At 38.8% G+C, this 20,901-nt stretch overlaps 1 protein-coding gene across 4 annotated transcripts in view; it reads right to left on the bottom strand.

Moving 5' to 3' along the window:
- Positions 1-20,901, bottom strand: part of CTNND2 (catenin delta 2) — a 640,896-nt gene that overhangs the window by 29,026 nt on the left and 590,969 nt on the right. For all 4 annotated transcript variants that reach the window (XM_063162733.1, XM_063162752.1, XM_063162763.1 and 1 more), the window contains exons 17-18: positions 7,867-8,077; positions 4,510-4,594 (exon numbers count right to left, since the gene is read on the bottom strand). In XM_063162733.1, the coding sequence (XP_063018803.1) occupies positions 4,510-4,594; positions 7,867-8,077 (296 nt within the window). The remainder of the gene's footprint in view (positions 1-4,509; positions 4,595-7,866; positions 8,078-20,901) is intronic.

Genomic DNA, 20,901 nt, shown 5'->3' with positions numbered 1-20,901 from the left:
CTTGAGACTAAGATTTTGAATTTTAATGCTGTCAATTTTCATGGAGCATTTATTCATAAAGGACTTCTCATAAAAGCCATCTTCTTCTTATTCTGAAAGTCGCATGAAAAGCAAGTCTTTTTCTATATCCACATGGCCTTAACTGTTAAGAAGACTTCAGGCAATTCTATGTATTTTTTCTAACCAATGACAGACGAGGCCATCTTCAGAGTGACTCCATTAAATGCCTATCACAAAAGTATGCCTGCTGTAAATGGCACAGTACAAGCTGAAGCCCTGCACAGCATCCCTGGTTTTCAACATTGGGTGCCATTCTTATTCAGCTGGCAGGCGAATGGGACAATAATTTCTAATATTCCGTGCAGAACAGAAACCTACCACAATAAATGGGAAAGAAAAATATTTTCTACAAATTCATCATGACCTCTACTTACACACTGGAAGACAGAGTAAATGTAAACATAATGATAGAATGTAAACATATTTTGTTGGAGCCTGAGCAGTTAGGCAAAGCAAACCAATTACCAGAAAACATATTCTTCCTCACAGTTCCTCCAGCTCTTTAATACTACACACATTTAATGTTAATTGAAGCTTGTTTTTAGCTAATAAATTTTCTTTCATGTTAAGCTCATTTAGCACAACCCTTTTGCTCAAATTTCCTCATGTAATTTAACAAGCTATCTGTATTTAAGAATAGTTGGTTATTTTCTTGAATACTGACATAGAAAAGAGTTTACCAGCTAATGGAAATTTGCTCTCTTACAGACACACCTGTATTTTCCCAGCTGTCCCCAAACATTCAACCAGTGAACACCCTAGAGACTGGAGCAGGGACAGTGATACTGAGTCAAAAATAGGTGCCTTTAAAGAGGCCATGTAGCAGCTCTTAAGAGGCTAAGCATAAATAGGGCAGGATCTGTCTTTCTGGATGCTGTAAGCAGCACTTATTTCTCCTGCTAACTCTATAATACAGGTTACCAAGACACTTGAAGAGGAGGGGTGTACCAGGAGTCTGAAACATAGGAACAAGCTGTGGGATACCTTCTGTACCTTGTTTTGCCGACATGTTGAGCCACTGATCCACCCATGGGGCTTTGGGCCATGGGACCATAAAGGATGTGTGAAAATCAGATTTTAAGTAATTTGGATCAAACTCATGAAAACAAAGATAAATGATCATTTATGAATATATGTCTTGTTTGCCGAAAACAAAGTTTGAAAATGATGATATTGTCTTCGGGAGACCATATTTCCTATACCAATGAAAAATGTCATCATCTTTCTAGAAATTAATCACACTAAATAATCTAATCACTGTCTATATGTGACTAAACCTGAACATTGTTTTCCTCTTGGCGGACTTTTTCAGACTAGATTTCTGTACCAGCTATTGCTTGTAAATTAAGCAGTACTTCCGATGAGCTCTTGCATGATGAAGGACCTGCAACTTTTGGGGTGGCTGGCAACTCCTTCATTTCAAGACTAAATTAATTGCTTCCTCTTTGTCTGTTAAGCCTCCTTTTTTTTTTTTTTTTTTTCTCTACAGTTTTAGAACCAAGAATATTTATGCATTTTTGTAATTTTTCCTTGCTGTACTGTGTTAGGATAGTGCCAACTTAACCACGTCAGGGAGCAAAGTTGATTTTTTTTCCCTCAAAGCACAAGCCTACAGAGGACTTTCTAGGACTACTGCCTCACTCACAGATCTGAAGGCTGTTTACTTTCTATGTCTTTTCTATGCCAGCCCAGCATAAAGAGTCTGTGTGTCCCAGTAAAGCCACAACACAGCTTCCATGACCTAGAAATCACCGGACACTGGATAGAACCTGCAAGTGCAGGGTACAGCTTGTGGCACAGCTTTGCAAACACAGTGCATAAGATATTGTGAACCTAAAGAGCATCCACACCAATCCCCAACTCTGGATTTCTGTCAGTGCAGTTTATCTTCTGCTGGCTGTAGGATGTTCCTCACAATGTTGAGCAAAATTAGAAAAATGAAAGAGGTTTTTGTGTTTTGGGGATCCAGTCATACTTGGACGAAATATACTGACTGCTACTGTATCAACAGTAAACATGTACTGCCTTCTTTGCCCATTAATACAAAGAATACTACTTCCATTCATTTTACAACTTCTTACTTTATTGAACATGTGAACATGTAGCTCTAAAATATGCCACGATTCAAACTATTTGGTTATATTGTTTCTCACACAGAAGATAAGTGTTGCTGCTTTCACTTAACTATAATGGGATGCTTGCAATTTCCTTGTATTACAATACAAAGTTGTATCACTGTTGGCCAATTCTTTGAAAGCAGTTGTATAGATACTTTGGTATATGGGAGCAAATTGCTATGGTTATGCAATGGGATTTACCTGCACTTCAAATAAAGGCTGTGCAAGTGCAAGATACTGCAAGTGCCGATCACATTACACTCAGCATTCATTTTTACTAGTACATATATATTTTAATGGGACAAAACAAAGATTGCAATAATCCAGTATCTTTATATTACATAAGTAGCAAACTATTAGTCTAATGCAAACTTCTGTAATTTTCCTATCATTAAACCATTGCCACTGCCTTCAAAACAATGGTTAAACTCAGACAGCCTGAGTCAGTCTATTACATGCAAGTTTAATAAATGTTATAATTTTATAAAGATTATTGTATGTATTTCAACAAAAAGGAGTATTTAAAATTAACTATCTGAACATTTTTATTAAAAGAAACCATATTTATACAAGGCTTAACAGCACATATAATAACATGTAATTAATATACAAATATGTAGCAGAGACTGATCTTCATTTTAAGATTTTGTGTAGGAGTTAAGTAATATAGATACTAATACAATTCTCTTCCTGATATTATAGGTGATCTGTCTGCTATGAGTGTCGGGAAGCTACCTCTAAAGCTAGCCTGCCCTATTTTCCATATCACAATTATGCATTTGTGGCCATGAAAAATGCTGTTGTAAGCATGTAAGGTACTTAGCACCTGAGCATGCTTAGCATGTAAGTCCATCACCAGCAGTCACACCAGCAGCCAACAGTGTCCCTTAGGTAGCAGTAAACTCAGCAGCCACACAGCACAAACATTATTACCTCCTGCATAGAGCAACCCCAGAAACTGCTTTTCCATCACAGCACATATATACAGACAGAAGGTTGGACATGAGCCAGATATTGTAAGAACCTCTAAGTGATTATGGTGCAGAACAGCTCAGCCTCTACAGTGCAGCCACCCACAAGCACAGAAGTCAGGCTATGCACACTTCCACTGTGTTATTGCCTTGGATCAAGAAAAGCCTGCTCATGTTCGTTCCCACCTCTTAATGGGACAGTTGAGGACCAGCTTGTGACTTGGAACGTCTTCACATATGGTATCCCTATGGCTGCCAAGGATGACTGAAAATACTGGAAGTGAACAATGGGAGAGACTCAACAATCATCTTCCTCACTCCTCAGACTTGACACAAGCAGGGCTGAGGCATGCAAAAGAACAGCATTTCACACAGAAGGTCAGCTTCTGCCAGCTTGAGATTTGCTGCATACATTTCATGTAACTAAGCTATTTTCTTGCGCAGAATACGTACAACACAGGCCACACCACTGTGAACCTTCCCTACTTCACAATCCTTATGACTCAGCCTTAACTAGGGCCTGAACTGAAGACACCACATGAAGTCTTAGCTTTCTCTGATGGGATTCCAAATACAAGTATCACTTACATAAGATGTGGCATTCCAAGCAAGAAGACACAGAAGAACTAAATCTGCAGGCTGATACTCACACGGACCATAATTCAGTTTGGAAATATTCAGCAAGAATTACTGTAAATGTTTCCATTTACTAAGTAGACACTTACATTAAAAAAGCTATAAGGAATGTTGTTTCACAGGGTTATATTACTCTACTGCAATTCATTTCCAAGATGTTAGCAGGCCTGTGGGAATGGCACGGTACTATGGACTCAACAGGCTGAAAACCAAGTATATGTTGCCACTGTCTGCTGGCTGATTAGAAACAAAGCTACAGGTTTCTGCCCAGCTCCATATGGAGCTGGTCCCTAAGCACCTCTCCTTCAGATACTCTTGTTTACAATCTCATGAGGAAATTTGGGAGCTGAAGGGCTGGAAATCTGCTAATCTCCTCAGAAACACGAGGAGGCGTAAGAAAGACTGTTCTAGTAGGAGACCTTACATACGTTTGTTCAATGAACAGAGGATTTCACTCTCCAGGGCTGTCAGATCCAGCACCTTTTGTATGAATTTATTTCAAAATAAAATTTACATCCACTTTTCACCACCACATACATTTTCAAAGGGCATTTTAATGTTAAAAGTAGAAGTTAAGGAAAAAAAAGAACGCCAAGTATCTGAAACTTTAAACTCCAAGTGAATTTCCAGTCCCATAAACAAATATTTTGGTCTAAAGTCTCTCAGCCCCCAAATTTGGATAACAGTATGAAAGATGATAAATCTAGAAAAAACCCAAGCCTTACCTTCTTGTAGAGACTTCTCAGGTCTCTGTACTGCCACATACTATTGAGGACCTGAGATGCTGCTTTCACCACTTTAGGCGAATGTCTGTTACACACGTACATTTAAAAAGGGAGAGAGAGAGAAAAAAAGAGTGAGAAAGAGACTGTTAAATAAAGGACACCATACATTCCAGTTTTCAGATGCATTGCTACAGATTTAAACTTTTCCATTTCTCACAAATGAAGTGTGTTTCAAGTATACTGTAAGATCTTTGCCTGGCATCTTGGAGACCAAGGTGTTTTTAGGCAAGGGCAAGATATCTTATCTCTATAGTATTAATCAATCAGTGAGGGGGAAAGAACTTTTGCATCTCAGTACACACAGGGATTTCTGCTGAGAGCATAGTAAGAGGAACAGGAGGTAACAATTGGCAAAATTGATGAGGACCCAACTGGCATTATGTACATCTAAGATATGCTACAACTTTTGGCATAAAGGACAATGAGACAGAACAAAATTTCTTTCTTTGCAAGCTGCTGAACTCTAGCTCAGGACAGTCTGCTCAACTCACTTAGTTCCTCTCAGTAGTGGCCAAAAGAAATTCCAGATGAGTGATAAGCACTGGTTTTGAAATGCAGAGCCAAGATGCAGAAATACAACTGATTACAAAGTTATGATAAATTTCATTAGGAATCCAAAGGTGGACTAGGATTTTGCTCACACCATTATCCTTTAATGACAGGAATACAATGGGGTGTTGAAAACCATGTAACTTCACATGGTATTTCTCTTCAGAGAAGTTTTGAAAGAAGATCCAAACTATGGTTACAATCAGCGGATGTCATATAATCCTGCTGGAATAGGTAATTTAAAAATCTAAAAAAAATTCCCCAAAACAAAAAGGGGTCAAATAGAAAAGGACCAGGAAGCTAACCCAGCCCATTAAGGAAGCATACATTGTGCAGGATCAAAAGTACACATGGAACAGTAGATTGCTAGAAAACCTTGCAAAGGCCAAAGTCCAGAGTGAGGATTGATGGAGTCTGAGGGAGTCATTGAGGTGATTTATGTTTTACTCAGAGGAGGTATATGGTTTGAAACATCAAAGACAAACCAGAAGACCAGCAACTGCTGGTTTGGGCAGAGGCCAGGCTTTGGTTCATTCTGTGACTTCTGAGAAGAATCACTGGTAGGCTGACGTGCAAGCTGGTAAAGCGTTTTTATGACACAACTAATTCATTAATACAATTCCCTAGTAATTTATTTGGTGCTTTTTTCCCACTTCTATTCCATTTCTCACCCAGAGTGGAGCAGTAGGTGGGTAATTGGTGAGTAAACGGGGTTTTGATAAGCCCTTTCAAGCATAATTGTTTTTATTATACTTCCAGCTGTACTGGCTAGTGGGGCGCTGATAAGCATGGAGTAACCAGGAAAATAACTGTGACAACCACTCCATAAGTACTGAGGAGAGACAGGAGTTATGTGAAGCTGATATGGGCTTGGACAATATAAATAACCTTATGAACACCAGTTCTCTCATGTGGTCATACAGAGAGGCTGATCAAGCCCTGGGCATATTCCAAAGGCTATCAGGGCCAGACTACTGGCACTGACACATACCAGGATGCATGGCCAGTTCAGTATCCTGCACATTCAGAAGCAGTTGCTTCATACTGGACAAAATAACTTCATACAGAAGTGATTTACTGTATTAAAGTGAGCATGTCAGAATTTTCTATCAGTCCAACAACTGGCAATTTCGGTTTTCAAACAATGAATTACCTGTAAGACACCAAACCAACAGCACACAGTACTGACACTTCTGAAAGCTGAAAAATGGAACTTTTACTTAAGATGGGCATTTGCAGCACTTTGTGCTGACAGGTTTTCTTGTTCTAGAACTGTGTAACCTGTAAAAATAATAATATGGGACTGCAGGTCTAAGTACTTGAGAGGAGGGATACATATCATGACTTGGAAGGGCATTTGGGAATTACTCTGCTCTAGATTAATTAGAAATAGATGTCTTTCACAGTTATGAGGTATATTCAGACAAGTAATTATGCCCTTGTATCCTCCTAAAACTGCCCATGATACTTCAAAAATACCAGACTCAACAGGTATTAGTATTCTTTACCAGATAATGAACAGGTAGACAGATGCATTATTCTGAGGAAATACATATTCAACTTAAGAGAAATGGATATGAACCTGCTTGCAATGTCAGTACATTTGATCTAGAAAATAGAAATAAAATATTCAAGTAGATTCAGTAATAACAAACTGCAAATATAAATAAATTGGCAGAGCATGGGGAGCTCCCAAAGCTGGAATCACAAACTTGGTCACACTACTTTTTACGCCTTACAATTTGAATGCAAGAATGTTTCAATAATGAATTTGGTATGAAAGGAAAAGGGTGACAATAGAGGAAAAGAAATGCAATTAAATTATATTGGCAATGCTCCGATCACAGAGGCGAGCATAAGTTCTCATACCAAATGTAGGGTGCATAAATCTTTCCTTCAGGTTGTGGCCTGGCTTTGTGGGGCTCTTTAAGAGCTCTGATGCTGCAGTAGGCTGTGTGATGACAGCTCCAAGTAGGTGGACTGATGGGTTTTGTACACTACAGTGAAGGCTTTTTGTTTTCAAACTGCCATAGTCCCATTGCACTATACTTCATCAGCTTGACAAATATGAGAACCAGGCTATCTGTTTTAGGCAAAAGAAGGATAAAGAGTGAACTCCTCATGAAGAGTGTGTACATAGCCAAACAGACAAGACGAAATTGTAGCTGTTCTGAAAATGTCACAGTTGTGTGCAAGACATTTTTTTGCCTCACAAAGCAGCCTAAAGGCTCTCTCAGAAGCAACCAGTTAGAAAATCCATGGATCTACTACCAAGCTGGTGGCAGGGAAAAGGGTGCTGTGAAGAGGGACAGTGACTTTACATTCTTCACTTCTAGATCAAGAGAAGCAGTACCAGCACTGTGGTGAGGTCCTTCCTTTCAAAGGACCCCTCCACCTGCATGTCACGCCTTGTACAGGGTGCAATCCAACCACTCTGATCCCTAATGTTTATTGGGATCTTCTGCAATTTCTTAGAGGTAGGGGTTACTGTAGATAATTACTTTTCCTTAAAATGCACATGGACTGCACTCCCTGCACTGAGGATGGCACATAAAAAATAAACCAAAGCAGAGGGAGACTTTTGGTATTGGCACTGTCTGTTTCTTGTCACCCTTTGCACTAGGCCACGTGATATCTGTTGAAACTAAAGGATTCAACTTGCGATTGCACAGAGAAGGCAAACACATTCAGGACTAGTAATAACTGCTGCAGAGGTTAAAAAGGTGCAAGGTGATTTGCAAAACATACTTGTCTCCTTTACTCTTAGATATGCCAACCAGTTTCTCAATGCCGCCTGCGTCCCGTAAGGCCTTGGCATTCTCCATGTTTTTAGTGATGACTTCGTGCAGAGTGCAGCAAATGGCAGTCACGGTGTCATCAGACATGGCCTTGCTCGCTGAGCTGTTGCTGTTGTTAGCGCCTGGCAGTCGGTGGACCAGATCCCTCATGGCATACTTGCCTTTGTTGAAAGAAAACGAAGGGACAATTCAGAAGATACAGCAATAAAGGTTGAGGGAGCAGTACAGGGAAAACACGCAAGACTAACAGCACCATTTGCATCATTGCAGGTAATTTAATTGGATACTGATGTTAATTTGGAGCAAGTGATATTTACATGATTGCACGTTCAAGCATTTCACACATTACAGACTCTGTTAATACTTCCATACTGCATCAGAGGCTTTGGATATGGCCACATCACACCCGTAAGAGAACGGAACTGTGACGGCAAGGCCCAGTATCTGCACAAAGATAATCTGAATGCCACAACTCACAGAACTTGGCAAGTCCTCACCAAACATCTCACAGCTGGTTACCACAAAGTGAATGTGCATCAATTGTTAAAACCACAACAGCGAATGCAAACCCAGTCATGTTGTTATTTGTGAAAAGGTTTTCTCTGAAGACTTCTCCCCTGTACAAGGTTAATTCTAATCTACATGCAACAATTTAAATGGGTTTAGTGGTGTTTCTTAGACTGTATTGCTCAAGAGGATGCCAGCTTTTCCACACATCCTTAGTTGTATGCACGGTACTGGCCAAAAAAGGAGTCTTTCTAACATTTATTCCAATCTGGCATTTTGCAAGGATTTCCTGAATAAAACACTAACCTCCAGAACTTAAAATCTCCTCAAATGAAAAGAATTTTTAAATGGTCACATCAAACATTTAAATAAAAAGAAATTCTGTATATTATGTTTAGGCTTGATGATCTTTTCAACCTAAGTGATTCTAAGATTATTATAATTTTTTTCATGCTTAAATAAACAGATTTCTTTTTCAAAATTGCACCTAAAAGTCATGCAGTGCTTGTGAAAATAACAAAAGATCAGCTTCTGAGAATCAATCTATCTATCTATCTATCTATCTATCTATCTATCTATCTATCTATCTATCTATCTATCTATCCATCCATCCATCCATCCATCCATCCATCCATCCATCCATCCATCCATCCATCTGGCAGGATTAGCAGCACAGATACACCAGATATATGGCAGCACAGATAGACCAGAAGCCTCACATCAGTTCTAGAAGATTTCTCTTATGGTGACTGCTCAATCCTTCAATGTGATAAAGAGAAGATCAGAGAAGGTGAAGGCCTGATGAAATTATTACTGAGGTCAGTGAAACAACTCTGAATCACCTTCGGTGCAGATGTGCTAAGAATTTGCATACAGCAATCACCATGAGTGTATCATGCAGGATGAAAAGGACAGGAAAATTGGGGAATATAAACATAATTAGTAATCTAATCTACATTACATTTTGTGAATGATCAGGTATGATTATTGTATATAATATGGTAATTTAATCAGATTTTTTTGATAACTTAAAAATGTTTACACTTAGTGTTTATGCATACTTATTAAAAATCTTATTTCTGAATTCAGAAATTCAGTTCTTTGTATCCATATCTGAAGCAGAGGCAAGAGGAAAATCACATCTTTTAACTATCAGACATTGAATAATTTTTATTTCTCACAGTTTTGCCTGATGTAGTGGAACTACAATCAGTCATTTGAACAGAATATTCATAATACATACAAAAACTTAAATCTCTGTACTGAACGGTTAAAGATAATCAAATAGATTTTTGTGGTAATGCGAAGTGTTAGAAAATACTCAGTCTATATTATGTAAAAACATTCCTGATTATAAAAAGCATTAGACTGTGTACAAAATGTGTACAGTAGGATTTGAATCTTTCCAGTGTGCTGCAATACAAATACAAATCCTGTCCTCAAATATTTTTATTTCTTTGAACTTAATATTTAATTTACTTTCACTGTAATGATTTTAAGCAATATTATTAATATCAGATGTAGAACAGTTGTTAGAATTTCTTTCTCTTTCAGAAATGATTTGTTTGAGCAAACTGAAAATCTTCCTTTTCCCCACACATTTATGAAATAAACTGCAGGAAAGTCTGAAATGCTATTTTCACCTGCATCTGTCAGTTCTGTGGAACATGAACACATTAATATCTGTATATCACTTACAGTGAGTACTTCAGTTTGCAACACATATCAAATTAAGCTGGTGTTTCAAAAAATAAACTATCATTTGATGTAGCTTTTTCTCCTCTAGTGCAGTGTCTGCCACTGGTTGGGAGTAAGTACAAGTAGATAAATCAGATCAGTGAGACTTTTCTGCTTTACTCTGTGCACACACCCAGACTAGACCAATATTCCTTTTTCTTTTTAGACCTCACTTAAATTGAAAGAGAGCATCTCAGCACCTCAGTCCTCTAGTGGAATCAGTTCATGATGATAATTTCATTAGCAGCCAAAAATTACATCCCAGAACAGTGGATGTAAGGAAATCAGGATGGCTGCCCCAAGCAGATTTCTTTCCTGGAACTGGTCTAGTATTCCAGGCAGTAGTATTCACACCAGTACACATGCCTAGACATGCAAGATGGTTCTTAAAACAAATAAAGGCTTTGGAGCTATCAGAGAAAGCTCAGTTGGAAAAATTTAATAGACACAATCAAGCAGGTTATAAGCATTCTGGAAATGCCAATGCTGAGCAGTTCTAACATTTCAGCTGTGCACACCCTTCAGTAAGGCATGAGAAGAATAAGTCAGTATTAAATATTTTAAAACAATAAAACAGGCTTTTTATACATAATGTGTAACAGTGGCATAGTACAGCATTCCTTATTCTGAGCAGTTGTAGTAATTCTAGCCCAATATTACCATTCGATTCTTAAGCAGAAGCATATTTAAAGTAAAATATATTCTGAGTGGGTTTGGTAGGGTTTTTAAATTGCTTTACCCTTCTTTCTCCCCCAAGAATTGCATCGAATGTAGCCTTTGGATAGCAAGTAGAAGCAGAAGACTCACATTTTGTAGATCTAAAATCTAGAGGCTGTATTTCATCTGCGGCAGCTGTGCAAGCTGGTGCCCAGTTTGGAGACCTCCCTACCAGAAGCTGTAATGCCAATGCCAGACTCCCTGCCAGGAGCTGCCTGTTGGGGATGCAGGCCTCCCTCTTCTCCCTGCCCTGTCCCCAGGATGCAGCAAAAGCCAGAACTGCTGCCTCCAACAAAGCTGCTCACCCATGTGGGTACAGCAACCGACCACAATCCAGCAGGCATCATGGTCAGGACACCAAAATGTCCTTCCAGAGGTTCACCAAACACAGGTGGCACACCAGCTGGAAGAAGGAGGGAGTGGCTGAGCTACAGAGTTGATCCAAGTCACTGTTTACGTTGGTCTTAGAACCTATTAAGGAGTGTAACTGTTAGCCCATTTTCTGTGGTTTAAGTACTTCAAACACTGTGTTAGCTATGTGAAAATGTACTGAAAAAGCAGGGAATTTGCTTTAATACAGAATTAAGCCATGGAATTTGAAAGTCAAGTATATATAAAGTACATTCTTTATATTGCAAGAAGTTTTTCTAAAACTATACATATAGTTAGTTAATAAATCTCTGTAGAACATGCACAGAAAAAAAACCTGTTAGTTATTGGTTAATTTCTCTTATCTCAGTTATTCTCCTACTTCTTCACTACAGACATGAAGAAGAGTCATGTTTTCTACCACCAGCTATAGAAGAAACCTTGCTCTACAGTGGTGTGAATGTGAAGTCCTCCCACAGGTATTGTTGCACCAGCCCAACACAACTGCGATCCCTGACTTCTGCACTGGTGTGTGCTACATTCTGCAGAGTTTTTGCACTTTGAATTTTGTTTGTCCATGTTAAGAGCCTCTTCTGGAAGCAGACTGAAATGTGTAATGGAAACCAGTGTTGGAATGTCAGCAAAATGATATCTAGCACTACTGTTATCTAGCACCACTAGTAGGAGAGCTGAGCAATTCAGCTTGCAATACAAGAAGCCTCCCTGAATGGAAGAAATGAGAACTGATGGGGATGCTGGGAAGAGAGGCAGATGTGTGTGAGGATTATATTTAAATTAAATAGCCTTGTTAATTTTCTTTAGGGTCCATGCAGAACTACTTTAATCTACAAACAAATTGATTTTTAAAATTTATTTTTTGTATTTGAACAACATTACACACTGTAAGACCCAAAATTGATTTGAAGCTTTTAAAGAGGATTTACATAATACGATTAAACATAGCCAACAACTAGACGAGGAAAAAAGAAAACGTATTTATTTGTCCAATTTTACTTTTAAAGGAAGGAAGGAAGACATAGAATAGACATAATAGGAAAGGGGTTATCTTGTGGGTGCTTGGAAGAGCATTTTTCTGATACTATACATTTAAAAGTTATTTTTCTAAGATAAGACTTCCATCATTTTCATATTAAGAAGGTGATTCATCTAGCACCATCCACTGTCTTTGACTGTAAGAGGATAGCATCTGCTTATTATTTCAACAATGAAGATTTAATGTCTTTTCCTTTGCATGATAAAAGCCTCAGCACCTTAATACCTGCCTCCATTACTTAATTCAGGAAAATTTTCACATCAGAGGATCAAAAAACTGTCCTAAGAATGATTCTGCCTTCAGAGCCAAACAGCACAGCAAACTATTCTTGTGGTAGATTAAACCAGAGCAAAACCATCACAGATAAGGTTCTACTTCTGGAAATACTTTCCTAGTATTGCCTTGAGACAAATTCGCTGCTGTTGTAACATTGTTGAAACCACTTCCATTTTCACTCATCTCTGAATAATGTCTTTGACACATTGGCAAATGTATTTAATAGTTGTGACATGGTTCCTAGTTTGAGAGTACAAGATTAGGAAAATTGACCTATTAAAGAAACAAGACACCCCAAACAGATATTAATTCCAACACAGACCCCTGTCCTAGAGATAGATCTTTTTCAGTAAAAGTAATTGTTCACTATTCCTCCCCTCCAAAGATATCCATTAATTCGTATCATGTAGCTAGCTAATATAAAAATGGCAAAATGCCACCATACTTTGTTGTAAAGGCACAGAGAACTACTGGTGCCTGTATGTCAGAATATATCTGAATTTTCTTCTCTTCATGATAACATGTGCACTCCACTTAGACTTACGTGGTTTGGGGCACTTTCACCACCCCCGTGTTTTTAATACTACTCAACTTCAGTGTTTCACAGACTTATGGAAAGAATATGACTGGGAGAGCTTTTATTATTACTTTCAATCATTACTTAAGAAATATGCCAAAACTGTCAACTTAATTTTTATGGAACCAATTTTGGTCTTAAGTCAGTGTATTATTCAACTGGTAGTCTAATAAATTAGAGTGTATTTATCACATGTCAGCAGTGGCAAAAACACAGCTATATTTGATGATTCATTCCTGCACTATGCTTTCCCTGTCAGATACCACTGTTTTAAGTGTAATATATTACCACTACTGGCACCTGTGGAGCACCTGGAACTCCCTCAGCTGTCGGTGTTCCAGAGGAGCTCTGTGCGTACTCTGAACACTGGAAATTTTCTAGTACATACTGAGGTGCAAGAGCCCATAAAAAAAAGAAAGATTATGCTTATTGCAATATGTAGCAGACTCTGGTCTTGGACAATACAAGTTAAGTTATAGTGTAGGCATCAGAGCAGCAGTCAACCTTATAACATTCTGGAGGGTAAAGGTGTGTTAGTTTGCATAAGGAGATTTTCTATCACCAGTGAAAGACTCAAGGGAGAAAACTGCCTTGAATTTTAAAGACAAAATAGGCTAAGAGATAAGAAATGCTGTCACACTGGGTCTTAGAGCCAAACACGTGCTTTTTTTGGGGGCAGAGTTGGAAGAAGCCCAAAAAGATGAAGCAGGGTAATGCCAGAGCTGCTGAGCCAGGAGTAAAGGCAGCAGATGGAAGGAGACACAAACCTATATCTTTGAAAGCAAAAAAGACTGCAGTACTGAGGCTGAGAGACACTTGACCCACTGAGTAAATGATTACTCCTCAGACTTTGGGGAGCAGCAGGAAAGGTGAGCGAAGAGTAAGAAAAAATCCACCTTATGAAGCAATGTTGGTTTATAAAGGTTTGTAACCTTTTGAAAGAAGGTTTATAAAAGAAGACAGAGCAGCACAATCTGAAATAAGGGTCATCAGCCAACACAGAGTTTAATGACCTCTTGCTCACTACTAAATGACATGACTGTCTCCAGACAGGCTTTCCACTGCAACCACTGAGCCAGTGACTTGGCTCTCCATCCGAATCTGTAAGACAGAGTCTGTGGCAGTGCCTGCTGCAGGGTACCCTGCATGTGAGGGACCGCAAGTTTGCATACAGCAATGGTCTCTTCCCTCTCTCTGGGGCCCCTCATTTGACATGACTTCAGCTGTGGACAGAGCAGGTTTGTGATACGCCAAGGTAATGTCCACTGTCAAACTCCCATGGCCTGGCCTGTGCTGGCTCATGGTCTGTGCTGCTGCTCAGCACAACACATCAGTTGCTTATTCCCAGGACCACCGTGCATGAATCGTTACTGGAAGATGAAAGTGGAAAAACCCCGGAGCAGTAGGACTGAAAAGCATGCCTCAAATAGCATGAGCCCCACCACTTCTGCAAGTGTCAGAGAATGGATGATTCTGGATCACTCTGGGATGGAAGTGTATAAAAAGATCAAACCATTTTCAGGTAAACACAGGGAAATTTATGTGTCCAAATAGACGGGGGCAATGTGGTTTCAAATTCCCTTGGATACCTGAGATACCTGCACAGTTAGTAGACCTATGGAAGACACACAGCCTTCTGGAAAAGCACATGTAAACAAAATTAGATACCCTTTGCTCTTTAAAGTTTAATGCTTATCTCTAGGCACCTAGATATCATTCTCAATGTTTGACCAAAAATGTTGATTAGGTATTCAGGTTCTTTTAAGTGACATGCACAAACATTTGTAACCTCTGGCACTTCAAAATAATTGCGTATTGCACTACATAATGGGAATTGACTATAGTACTGCAATTATCCATATCCAAAAAAAACTATCACCTCAGCTCAATCATTTATAAAGGAAAGAGTGATGAGTTAACTTAAACTGGTTTTAGTAAACAGCTTAAGCCTTATGATGAGCTGGAAGCCACTCTTTTAGCTGCTCCACATTAGGCATAACTTGCCAATTAAGTTGGGATAATGAGTACTTTGAGCTAGAGAACAATACCAGATATAATTTCCTTGCAGTTTTTTTTTTAATTTTAAATTTTAAGCGTCTGTAGAGATACATTATTGTTTGAGAATAAAGAAAGAATAAAAACCATTACACACGCATGCCCTCCCGTGCCCCCAAGGATCCAGGTGCACTCTGCTGATGGCTGCTGAGACTGAACAAAGAATCAGGTGGAAGTCTCAGATTCCCTCTTCACTTCAGATAAGTGATACACACTTTCAGGTTTTCACCATCTCTGATGACAAGCAGCAAGATTTCCAGACATAAGATTGGTATTTGGTATGGACCACAACAAAGAGGAACAGTATCTTCCCAGATGCATTATATGTGATGCGTCAGTCATTGGTTTTCTTTTTTAAAATCCTTTTTATCAAGAAGAAATTCAGCCATCAGCAGTGTAGCATATAAAGCCCTACAGTGAGCAGGAATAGTAACCTTTTACAGTTTTAGGGAAGAAACCCTTGAACTACCACAGAGTGATGAAAGCATGTAGAACACCAATAACTGCGTGGCAATGTCAGTTGAGATTTGCTTGTAAAAGAATCAAGTATCTAAAAGGGTAACCAATATAGAAGCTTTTATCTTTTGAAAAAGATTAAAGATGTTGGTAATATATTTTGCAAAAGGTATGAGGAGAACAAGGAATGACAAAGGGCACATCCATAACAAGGATGAAAGAGCAGCATGTATAGAAACTATTAGCATTGCACAAAGCAAAAGAGAAGCATTTTGGTATTTGGAACCTGAACATGCCATGGGAAATCACAACTGGGTGCAGTGCAAACAGTGCTTTTCAGCAATGTGCTTTCTCAGACCCTTCACAGATCTTCTTTCCTGAAACAGCATTTTCACCCAGTTACCAGCTTCTCTGAAGCTTCTCTTTCTGCTCCCAGAAACATAACTTTTCCATTTCTTATGTTTCCTCCCTCCCTCTGGCTGATTACTTTTCTTGTGTTCAACTCATTTTCTCAGGGCTACACCCTCTTCCTTCTATTACATGACTAATAATTTTTCTTGAGCTGCATCTCCTCGAACCTTTGGGTCTTAACTGTGAAGTTTTCATTGTCCTTTGCCATATCTTGTAAATCTCTGCATCTGCCTTGTTTGCTAAGCTTTTCCAATCTCTCCTCATTTTGGTTTAACTACCTACACTTTGATGATCAGCTGGATGTTGCTTTTGTCACACCCCGGCATTCCCAGTCCCACCCCAACCCAACACAGACTCACGCTTTTTAATGTTCTAGACTAAAGGACATTTTTAGCTAGTTTGCAAGCACAGATTTTAGACTCAAAAGTACCAGTATGTTTAAATACTATTGCTCTTGTACTACCCTTGCTGCCTCTCTTGTATATCTCAATTCCACGGGCAGCTATTTGATCTCCTGTTACTTTTAATACTGATTTTACTCCTTTCTCAACAGCACCCCATATTCTGGTTGTCTCCCACACAGTGAGACTACAGATATTCACACTTTATGCCACCAGTTATAGTAAAAACTACAGACTGAAGATTTCCCAGGGCTCTTTGGCTGACCATAACCTGCTGATTCACACTCTAACATGTGTTTTAAAGGCTAGATGTATGTCTGCACTTTGCATGCAGAAGCCCTTCAGCTGGCTCTACCAGAGGTAATGCCAAAGGTCGAGCACTGCATTGAGACCCTGCTGAACATCTCTGCCTCCTCCATCTTTGCTGCTGTCCTTTTGGCAGTTTTCATGGGATGCATGCCGCCTGCCACGTGGATTTCTGGAGAAACCAGATGTCCTTCAGGGGCGTAAATGTCTGCAGCAAAACAGCCAGAAGACTAATCCTGAAATGGATTTATGTGTACCGTGGCCAAATGGATTTTCTGTTTCGTAACAACACCTCTCACCCAGCGCAGTGGATGGCTTCTGCTCTGAATGTTCACCCATGCATCAGCAATCCTCCTCTCTCATGCTGGAGAAGTAAAGCAAACACCAAACACAACCCAGCTCAAGGGTGTGCTCTCTGACTTGCAATCTGCTTTATGAAGATGAATTTGGGAAGAAGTGCAAGCATTAATTTGTTGACTGTCTCACCCATGCTGGGACTATAAAAATGAGTCAGTTCAAGTTCAGCATGACCTATCTAATTATCTGCTGACCTGGTATGCCAAACAACTGCTGGGTCCACAGAAGGAGAAAAATACCCACTAGTAAGATTCTATTTGTCACCCTCAGCAGTGAAGAAAGCAGCATTTTTTTAAGGCAATCAGAGGTATTGCTACTGTTCTGCTGCTTCTGGTCTCTTGGCCAGAAAAAAGGATTTGAGTGGTGGCTTTGGCTGTCTCCCTTGCAGACTTAGCTCTGGAGGGTTGTCTGAGAACAAAAATGACAACCTCAGGCTTAATTGTTGTTGGATCCAAGGAATTTATTCTTGCACGTTTGGGTTTTATACCCAGAATGGATGGAGTCCATGTGTGCAATAACTCAAATAATTTCCTTTCTAATTAATTTTGATTGCATTTCCTGCCAGGTATACAAACTAGAAAATGTGTGGAAAGGAGCTGTGAGCCTACCTATTGATTCAAGTAGTGCAAATACATCCAATTAACCAGCTCCTTTACACGCCAAGAGAGCTATTTCTTGTTTAGACTGCACTGTCATCTTTCCTTTCATCTTTCCACTAGCCCAAGGTAAAAAAGATTCTGCAAGGGAAGTGATTCCTCAGTTTAATTGCTGCAGGCTAAGTTTTCTGATTACTGGAGCTGGTTTAAGTCCCTTGCTATGCTCTCCCCTGCTCCCTGCAGAGAAGAGAGCTTTTGGAAAGCTGAATTTTTTTAAAAATATAGTCATTTAATTAATGCAATGATTAATCAGTGATGCTAAAATGCTTTGAAGAGGAAAAGTACTATATGAGAGTTGAGCAGAATTTTAGTTTTATCTGCATTATTTTCAGAGATAGGATAATATTTTGTTAATAGTCTGATTCAAGGGACTTCAAATTAGGGCATAATGAAGAAATAAAAATGTTATCTATTTTTGGAAAAGTAAGTTTAGGCTTCCAGATCTATAGCCTGATCCAACACCCATTGAAATTAATGAGCCTGTCTACCAACGTTAAAAGGTATGAAATTGGATGCAGAAAAAAGTAGCTTTTCTTTTCCACTTTGGTTTCTATTTTGTGTCCAAAACAGAGCAAGATTCTGACAGGGGTAGGCAGAGGAAATTGCAACTAGACATTATCCTGCTTTAAGTGTCCATGAAGGAATTGCAATTTATTTGCTACTCTTTTCTGCTTCTTTACTTGTGCTAGAATATTGCCTGAAACTCAAGAAGAAATTTGTTCCCGTGGTATGGTCTGAAAGACTGATTGTTTTTGCATGCTTTTATATACAACACCATGGTGAAAACATGCAGATTCTTTTACTTCACATTAAGAGAAATAAAAGAGATCCTCATGATCTTCTCTGTTATTAAAGGTTAAATAAAAAGCATAGATGTAAATGAATTAGCTCAATAAATAAAAATCTTGTCAAAGTGGTAGTGTCTTTTGAGAGCAACTCTTCCAACAGACATCAAAACCACTTCAAGTCATACTGCAATGTTCATCTATTTTGTAATTACTTCAGTGTTCAAATATTTCTTAAGTCATCACCATGAAAAAGCTACATGGAATAGTGAGGATAATTAATAATGATGGCATAACAAATCTGAGGATATTCAAGAGCATTTCACATTGCTTTACTGTGCACCATAAAATAAAATAATTTATATTTCAGTTACAAAATACAGGTTTAGTTTCTAAGGCTCAGTGAAATCATACACTAACTTCACAGATTTCAGTGGCTGGGAGAAGGACATAAGGGAAAAGAACAAGTCACAAACAGCATCAGAAAAAGTGATGGGTGTTTAAAAGTTATTTTTAAAAACTTTAAAGACAATTAATTCATGAATGGGTAAGAATATAATACAGTATTTGATTTTTTTTTTCCCCTGCAATTTGCAATTGTTAGCAAATACCTCATGGAAACAGTGTTCATCTGTTGAACTAATAATGTATCACTATAACTAAACCAGACCATCCAAAGGTCTGCTGGGGTAATGAAGCTATAAATACATTTATTAGAAACAGGGCCTCTCACATTACTCATGTAGAAAGTGGACATGCAGTTGGTTCTACAGGTATTTTTTAGAGGTCAATTAATTTTGCAAATATTACTAATGTTCTGACTCAGTTAAATTCCTGTTCCCACTGGAAAAGAGCAAACTATATTGTAGTTCTATATTTTAAATCACCTAAAGCTACTGCAATATAAGTACAGTAAGTGAATACAGTAATTATGTGAGAAAGGATATGTACAGTGTAGAGTCAAAGGAGGTTCTGTGTTCTCATAGGAAGGCCAAAAATGCATCCAATAACCTTCTTTAACAAATGAGCAGTATATTATTGTTTTGACTACAACACTAATAATTCTTACATTTCTCATAAAAAAGTTTCTCAGCTCTTCTAAGACATACAGCTCATTTTCAGTTGTGTTTAAAGAAATTGTGTCAAACAAATCCTAGTCCCAACTGATCCATCAGAGTATAGATCTACTGGAGCACAGTTCTGTTTGTGCTTCCTCAGGAGGTGGAAGTCAAACAGTTCATAACGTGACTTGCTTTTGGGTTGTGCTACTGCTGATCCTTTCAAAGTAACAGCTCCAGGCACCACCTTCAGGCTAGGAGCTGATCAAGCCTTCTCTCTAGTGGCCCACAAAGAAACCTTGCCTCCAGACACTCATTTGAGGTTGCTCAGTGTCATTAAACTGTTGCTTTTTTAACCCAAGTCACAGCTGCTCACCTATAGCTCAGTAACACATGGCAGGAGGATTCTCAGGACTGTGTACCTACTCAGTTTCCTTTTCCTACATCCATGGAGATGCAGTTGGCCACATGGCAAGAGTTAGAGAGTCCATATGTTAAACTTGTTCTGCTGGGCTTCATCTCCTCCTTAGAGACAGGCTGGACAGAGGAGACCAGCTTAAGGCAAAGCGCAAAACCTCCGAGATCCTTCAGGTTCACTGACTTCTCCAACACTGGCTGACCTCAGTTACTTCCAAAGAGAGGGGGAGAACTGGGCAAGTATTGCAAAATACTTCTTCCCCCTTCAGATTTATGGAAAAGACAAATCTGGCAGAGACCAGCTGTCTCCCAGGCTCCAGTGCCTTATTTTAAATGATCAGAGTGCTCTGAAAAACTAGGGAGGAGTCAGAGTGAAAATTTTACATGTACCCAGCAGTCTTGCTACTTCCCTGAGATGTGGCAGAATATAAACTACACTCTGCATTGCAGGGGAGGGATGGGAGATTAGGCTGGAAAAGATTTGACATAACAACAACAGAAAAACAAGGCCGAAAAAGAAATGCTCTCAGCTACATGAAACAGCTAACAGGTCAGATGCAATGCTGACTTCCTAATCACAGGAGATTCAGGGGACAATATTACCAAAGGTAAAATATTTATTGATAGACTGCTCCTCTGAAAACCATTAAGTCTGCAGAATGTCATGTTCTCTTTGTGAGAGCAATCTTTGTTGTCAGTTTCACCTTGAAAAACTTTATACACAAATATATGACTTTGCATATTCTGATGCTAATAGAAGCATTTTCCTCTAATTAAAATTAGCACTGATGATTTGCTAAAATATTCTTGAGTTATGAAATCCAAATAATGTATAAAACATATCAC

Source organism: Melospiza melodia, chromosome 1, assembly GCF_035770615.1.
Source record: "Melospiza melodia melodia isolate bMelMel2 chromosome 1, bMelMel2.pri, whole genome shotgun sequence".
Taxonomy (NCBI): domain Eukaryota; kingdom Metazoa; phylum Chordata; class Aves; order Passeriformes; family Passerellidae; genus Melospiza; species Melospiza melodia.
Note: the sequence above shows the minus strand (reverse complement) of the source record. Positions and strands in the feature narration are given on the sequence as shown.